Consider the following 7,585-nt stretch of genomic DNA (forward strand, 5'->3'; position numbering starts at 1 on the left):
ACTGTTCCTGGAAGATACAGCCAGAAAGCTAACGCCTGCCCTTAAACGATCAGCCAGTGTAAACACGAATACTCTCGATTGACATGTTCATAGCTTGCCTTCGCGGACCATCATAGTGATTGTTAACGTGCTTCATGAACGCCATGATTTGCAACTTTAACGTCTCTCTGATGTTGTTCCCAGCTGATTCACCATGGGAGCGTACAAGTACATGCAGGAGTTATGGCGGAAGAAGCAGTCGGACGTGATGCGCTTTCTGCTCCGCGTCCGTTGCTGGCAGTACCGCCAGTTGTCCGGCCTGCACCGGGCTCCTAGACCCACCAGACCCGACAAGGCCCGCAGACTGGGATACAAGGCCAAGCAAGGTAAGCCGCCCCTCGGATCGCTAAACTCTCAGAAATATGCAGTAGTATGACTGTATCCACGTGTAATTTAATTGTAATTCGTCCCCCGGTCCTCGCCAGGTGTCAGTGGTATGTGTTGAGCTAGCGTGTTCCAGACAAATAGTCTTCACAGAGCCTGAAATTGGGAAACCCCCTGTCCATAGAGTAATTTGCTGGCGGTGTTGTGTGTGTATTTTGGGCGATTCGTGTTTTACCTCTTGTAAGAATTTGTTGTTGGGACCCTCTTGTGTTAGACAAAATGGCTACACGGCTCGTTAGTACCTGAGGAGAAACTCGCGTGTGGTGCAGCGTGTATGGTGGACACGGGTCTGCAGTCATGTGTCAGTCCATTGGAGTACATAAAGAGAAATAAGGACATGGATATTAATGGCATTAACACTTAATGAAAACACATGAAGGTTACTAAACAGAAGCAGAGAGACCCCGTTGTGAGGGTATTCATAGTGCTGTAGAGTGATCGTAGGCCTTTGTCATAGGATCTGTGTAGTGTCTGAGCGGTCCATACGAACCACGTAACCTCATGCCAAGCTAATGTACACATGGGGTCTAGGCCTGGGTACCATGTGCTGTCAGTAACCAGTCTAGACCTGGCAGTCTATAGCCCGTCACTGTTCACATTGATGTGAGGTTGGATTTGTTGGATGTGCTTACAGAGCAGTTTACCCGGCTAACTTGGCGAAATGTGCGTAGTGTGTTTTGGAAGAGCAGCAACATGCAAATGATTTGTGCAGAAGAGCAGATGATGATGCTGAAGCCTCCCTCATAGAAGTGGAACCCGAGGAAGTGTAGACGTTCATGTGCAGTGATGGAGAGCAATTTAAAAGCAGCATCACCGCGTATTATAATATAAAGACAAAATTACTTTGTATCATGACAATCCTGCCGTCTCAGACTGGCGTCTGTGTGGCACTTAAGCATAGTGCTGGCATTTGAGCCTGTATTGTATGTAGTGTGTTTGTAGAAGGGTTGGCTGATATTGAACATTGTGATGTACAGTGTGCCAGGGGGAAGGTACAGTCTTCGCTACAGCAGGCAAATCTGTCACTTCAGGTGATCACTACATTATTTACATCCAGGCTGATCTAATCTGACTGAAGGTCGTTTTCCTCTATTATGATGAAACCTGCTGTTTGCAAAGTTGATGCGTGATATTGCTGATCAGATCCATCCTTTCATCCGCCCTGTGAGGTCTGCAAAGCAGTCTTATCTAAGTAGGGGTCATTCTCAATACCCCAACATTTAAACTTTCCACACTGACCCCCCCCCCCCCCTCCAGAGACAGCGAGTGGTGGTGGCGGTGGAACTGCAGTGAGCACTGGCTGTTCTGTGTGCTTGTCTCACTCCCCCTGAGTGGTGACAGAAAATGGTTGCTGCTTTCAGCCTAGTTTGCATTAGTGAATTCGGTGGAAAGGGAGAACATTACCACTGGTGCAGATTTGTCTCATGGATCTGATTGCGGATAACTGTTCTATGAGAGATGTGTACCTTAACGTCACAGTTATGAAAGATAAACTAGCAGTATATTCAGATGCTGTCATGTTCAGTATGGGTCCAGCCGTTTTGTGTGTGTCTGTGTCTGTGTGTGTGAGAGTGTGTGTGCGTCTGTCTGTGTTGCCTGAAGCACTCGCTCACCAGGCAGTTGAGAGTGCTGGTCAGGGTTGTCCTGCTCTCGTTCTGACGTCCGCCTGCTCGCTCTCTCTCGCTTCCCGCAGGATACGTGATCTACCGTGTGCGTGTGCGCCGTGGTGGCCGCAAGCGCCCCGTGCCCAAGGGCGCCACCTACGGCAAGCCCGTGCACCACGGAGTCAACCAGATCAAGTTCGCCCGCAGCCTGCAGTCCACTGCCGAGGTCAGAACAGCAACAGCACTGCACTGAGACTCCCTCACTGAGCCAAAGCACTGCACTGAGACTCCCTCACTGAGCCAAAGCACTGCACTGAGACTCCCTCACTGAGCCAAAGCACTGCACTGAGACTCCCTCACTGAGCCAAAGCACTGCACTGAGACTCCCTCACTGATTCTAAACACTGCACTGAGACTCCCTCACTGAGCCAAAGCACTGCACTGAGACTCCCTCACTGATTCTAAACACTGCACTGAGACTCCCTCACTGAGCCAAAGCACTGCACTGAGACTCCCTCACTGAGCCTAAACACTGCACTGAGACTCCCTCACTGAGCCAAAGCACTGCACTGAGACTCCCTCACTGAGCCAAAGCACTGCGCTGAGACTCCCTCACTGAGCCTAAACACTGCGCTGAGACTCCCTCACTGAGCCTAAACACTGCGCTGAGACTCCCTCACTGAGCCTAAACACTGCACTGAGATGTCGAGTCCATCACTGAGGGGGAAAAAAAGACCATCGCTGGCCAGGGCCACTGTCCTCTTAGATGTGTAGAGGTTATTTCAGTGGACAGAAATACTGTTATAGAATGTCTTTGTCAGATCACATTTGGAGTACCTTCTTTTCTGGGGAACACACGATACAGAGGGTATAGATGTTCTCAAAATTCAGAGAAAGGCGGCAAGACTGGCTCCAAGTATCAGATCTAAAATATAGAGAACTGACACTTCATCTCTTCAGACAGGGAGTTGCGGGGTTATTACAGTTTTACTTGGCATTAACATGGATTATAAAGATGCATAACTTGTGTCAGCACAACTGAGAGAAATGATCTAAACTTCATACCGATGTTATAAATGCATGGCAAAGCTCACCGGGGATTCACAGTTGAAGCAGGGAGGCTGTTAGTGTGCTAGAGCAGGCTGGTCTAGACCATTGTGCAGAGATCACGCGGAGGCCTTAAGAGAAATGCTTCGTTGGGCTGAATGGCCTCTTATTAAACATGTTCTTAGCTGTATGGCCTCACCAGGCTGAATGCTGTTGACACAGACTCTTCACTGGGTTGTAATCCTTACTGTGGGGTAGATTACCATTGACTGTTGTAAGCGTATGTATGTTCCCAGGGATTGACATCAGAGTAAGTGTTTTTTTTCTCTTTTTTTTTTGACAGGAGCGTGCTGGCCGCCACTGTGGGGCCCTGCGGGTCCTCAACTCCTACTGGGTGGGTGAAGACTCCACATACAAGTTCTTCGAGGTCATCCTGATCGACCCCTTCCACAAGGCCGTCCGCCGCAACCCAGACACCCAATGGATCACCAAGCCGGTCCACAAGCACAGGGAGATGCGGGGCCTGACGTCGGCCGGCAAGAAGAGCCGCGGCCTGGGCAAGGGCCACAAGTTCCACCTGACCATCGGTGGCTCGCGCCGCGCAGCCTGGAGGAGGCGCAACACCCTGCAGCTGCACCGCTACCGCTAGGGGGCGCCGTAGTCTGCGTCTGTACATTTAATCCAATAAAAAGCCCTTTTTCCATGGGAATGCTGTGCATGTTTTTCTCCCCCCCCCCCCAGAGGCTCACAAGGCAAAAAGATTTCAAATGTTTTTCTCTTTGAGTTCTATACTTTAAAATGTCAGTCAGCAGGCAGCTTAACTAGAGTATCATAAATGTTTCACCAGCCTACCTCAAGGGCCTGAGATATTACATTTTTCATACGCAAACTACACAGCAGTTTCACAAACGACCACCTGTACGTTCCTGTCACGTGATATCAAGCCTAGAGCAGCTTCTGTTCAATTAGCATATCAAGCCTATTAAAGCTGTACTGGGGCTAGGACTGTGACTGACAAGAAACTCGATCGGCCTGGGTGCTTTAATTTAGGAGGTATTATTTACATAGATTGATCCCAGTACAGTGGAGCAAGGTTAAAAAGTATTGTGTGATTTACCTCCATACCCTGTGTGCCTTGAGCTGTAGGAAAATAGTTGGGGTTCATTCTCAAAGTTTTATGGATGGGGGTGGAACCAACAATTTTTGTTGTACATGTGGCTCAGGAGCCAATCACAGTTGCTCATTTAGCAGACACTAATCCGAGGTGACTCGCAGTGTAGGGTGCACTAGTGCAGCAAAAAACGGCAATCCAGGAAATGGCGACAGCAAAAGTGACCTTAGTGCAGTGCAGTTGTGAGAGGCTCAGGAAAGTAATTGCAAAGGTTACAGTGTATGAAGCGCATCTGCTAAATGACAGAAACATTAATAAACGTTATTAGTGTGATCGTTGGCCCTGGCATTGCAGCTTTCACTGCCCAGCAGGCTGGCGGGAGCTTTGAAATGCAGTGGAGGGAGCGTAGACCAGACGTGGCCTTGTTTCGGGATGCAGCAGACCAGCTGAGGTGCAGGGGTGTGATCGCAGGCGCAGGCTGGGATGCACGGTGAGACCTGAGAGACGGAGGAAGCGCCTGAGAGCAGGAGCTCGGCGCGGGCACTACAGCGGAGAGTGTAAACACAGAATAATCACGGGATAAATAAGGATACCCCATCACGTGTGTTTGGGGAAACCTGCCATTTCACAGAGGAAGAAGCAGAGTGTTTCAGATCAAAGTTATTACTAGCTGCAGGTAACTACAATGACAGTGATGTGAGGACAGCCAGTTAAAGCAGGGAATTTGGTATAAACTTGCTGTCACTAAACTGACCCAGGATCAGTTCTGGGTTTTTCCCTTTCATATAATAATTATGAAAAGTTTTGATTACAGATGCAAATTGATCCTTAATCAGCAAGTAGGTCACTTTTCTTTTAAAAGCTGTGGGGCATACTGAGGTTTGTTGGCCTTTAGCACCACCCAGTGGCTGACACAAGCAATGCCACTTGCCAGGGGAGGAAGCGACGTTCCCTCTATCCGCCACTAGGCGGCAGAGAATCACTACGAGCCAGTACCTGACTACGGAAGGGTTGCTGGTGTGGACTTCTACAGGGGAGTTAGACGAATTGTTGATTTAACACAGATTTGTTGGATTAAACAGTCTACTGATATTTAGAATATTTTTCTTTATAAAAATTAGTCATCTTAACAAAAACATGTATTTTGAGTCGGGAGAGTAAGGCTGACTTGTTCCTCGGTAGAAAATCATATTTGTGTTCTCATGTGTCATTCTTTTATTCATTTACAGTTATTCATTTCTCAGACACTTTTATCCAAAGTGATTTACTAACTGGTGAACACTCAGTGATCCTATTAGAAGGAAGAGAATCCTCTACATTAAACTAGTAATAAGAAACCAATACATTCAATCATTTGTAATTTGTTAATACATTTATAGTACTTCTACTATAATAAAGTATCTTAGTCTGTGCTAATCTGACCTACGGCTACAGTCCAAGTGTAAAATGATTTAAATTATTCTAAGAGGGAGGAGGGGTGTCTTCATTCAAGAAACAGGTGCATCCCGAAAGGTAAGATTATGAACTACAGTGAAGGATTCCTAATGACTCAGCTGTTCTCATGGTAACAGGGAGCTCATTCCACCACTGGGGGGGCAGAGTTGGGAAGAGATGAGACTGTGAATGACCCCACAGGGGAGGGGCAAACAGGTGACCTGAGGAGATGGAGCAGAGTGGTCTGGCAGGAGCGTCCAGCTGGATGATCTTCTGTGGGTAGGGAGAAGATGATCCTTGAGCTGCCAAATAGGCAAGCAGCATGTCAGTAATGAGCAGCAGTGTCGCGTAGTGGTTAAGGATGAGTAGGTAGTCACGTAGGTGTGGAGAAACGGGCTGATTGGTCAGATTCTGTGGAGGATGAATCTGCAGGACCTGTCTGTTGCTGCTTCTCAGTGACAGCCAGCTCGTGCCTGGCACACTGATGTGCCTGGCAGTCTGAAACGATGGCATTGTGGAGCTGTTCAGGGTGAAGGAGAGGTCTTAAAGAGGAGGTATACTGACTGGGAGAAATACAAGCTCAGCCAAGTCCAACCAGAGCTTCAGGCCATGGGTGGTCATCCAGCTCCAGATGTCAGCCAAGCATACGTTCAGGTGGGATGTTGCCTGGGTGTCAGAGTGAGGGCAGGTGAAAGAACAGCATGTCAGTGGTATAACAGCTGTTAGAGAAACGACGGGATGAGATGAGAGCTCCTGGTGATCTGACATAGAGGCAGAATAGCAGGGGACCCAGCACAGAGCCTTGTGGGAATCCTGTACAGAGGGAGCATGAGACTGAGTCTCTCCAGTAGGAGTGGAGGGGATCAAGGACAGGGTTGTGCCAGAGGTGCCTGTGTCTGCTAGGGCAGCCAGGAAGCTGTGAAGGTCTAATCAGCATGAGAACACAGCGAGAGAGGCAGCTCTGTGACCAAGAGACAAGATAATCTCACTAGATTTGCTAACCTTGAAGCCACACTGGTTTAGCATTTCTCAAGATTTTTTTTTCATTTAAAGAGATAGGTGTCTGAAAAAAACACATTTCCTGTGTTTGGCAGGTATGAACTATATGGCAGTATTGCTTTTTGCTGGCATGCAATGCTGACTCATCTATTGATCGAATGAAACGTATCTTCAGGGGAAATCTAGACCAGGTGAGGTTGTGTGCTGCATGGGAAGAGGAGAGTGATCTGTCACATCAGAATTCCTCAGAAGCTGTCTTTGCTTTCAGGCAATGAATCCTTCTTTTCATGTCTTAGGTGGGAGGAAAAAATCCCTAAATGCACTGAACAAAATGCCTTCCAGTAACAGAACATGTAGCTGTTACCAGAAACTGACATTCTGAGAAAAAAAAAAAGTTTTTGCCAGCATTTTCAGAATTGCTGTCAGTTCCTCTCTACATAAATGTGTGGGTTTGATATTAATTTATTTATCAGAAGCCAGGACAAATTACATGGTGTACACTTTACAAGTGATCCTTTTAATGGCGGAATATTTTCAAAAATTTTTCAAAAAGTGTTTTTCCCCTTTAGGGAGCCCTCTTTTGGAAACTCCAGTCACACATGAAGCTCTTCTCGCCGTGCAACACACTGCAGGCGAACAGCAGCAGCGAGGTGAGAAAAATGCAGCCCAGAAATACACTCACAGCCAGGCGAGGACTGCTACTCTCACTACACAGCCACACAGTGCACCGCGGTGCAGTGGGCGTCAGGTGCGGGAGAGAGGCTACGCCAATGATGTCATCACAGCAACTCACAGATGAAACCAAATATGGGTGCCTACTCGTCCCAAATGAATTACCCTTAACATACCATTAATACATGCTAGCAGCAGAACCTGGTGCGTGTAGTTTTAAGAACAGAATAAAAGTGAAATTAGTCAGATTTTGTAATATAATGGACAAATCTGAAGCTACTGTGTCCATATGGCA

At 47.6% G+C, this 7,585-nt stretch overlaps 1 protein-coding gene across 1 annotated transcript; it reads left to right on the forward strand.

Annotated features, from left to right (window-relative positions):
* The first annotated feature begins 153 nt into the window (after positions 1–153).
* Positions 154–3,777, forward strand: rpl15 (ribosomal protein L15). The gene is made up of 3 exons (XM_036555260.1): positions 154–365; positions 2,117–2,253; positions 3,418–3,777. The coding sequence occupies exons 1-3, from the start codon at positions 194–196 to the stop codon at positions 3,721–3,723; spliced, it is 615 nt and encodes a 204-aa protein (XP_036411153.1). The 5' UTR covers positions 154–193; the 3' UTR covers positions 3,724–3,777.
* The last annotated feature ends 3,808 nt before the right edge of the window (positions 3,778–7,585 follow it).

This window comes from Megalops cyprinoides, chromosome 21, assembly GCF_013368585.1.
Source record: "Megalops cyprinoides isolate fMegCyp1 chromosome 21, fMegCyp1.pri, whole genome shotgun sequence".
Taxonomy (NCBI): Eukaryota; Metazoa; Chordata; class Actinopteri; order Elopiformes; family Megalopidae; genus Megalops; species Megalops cyprinoides.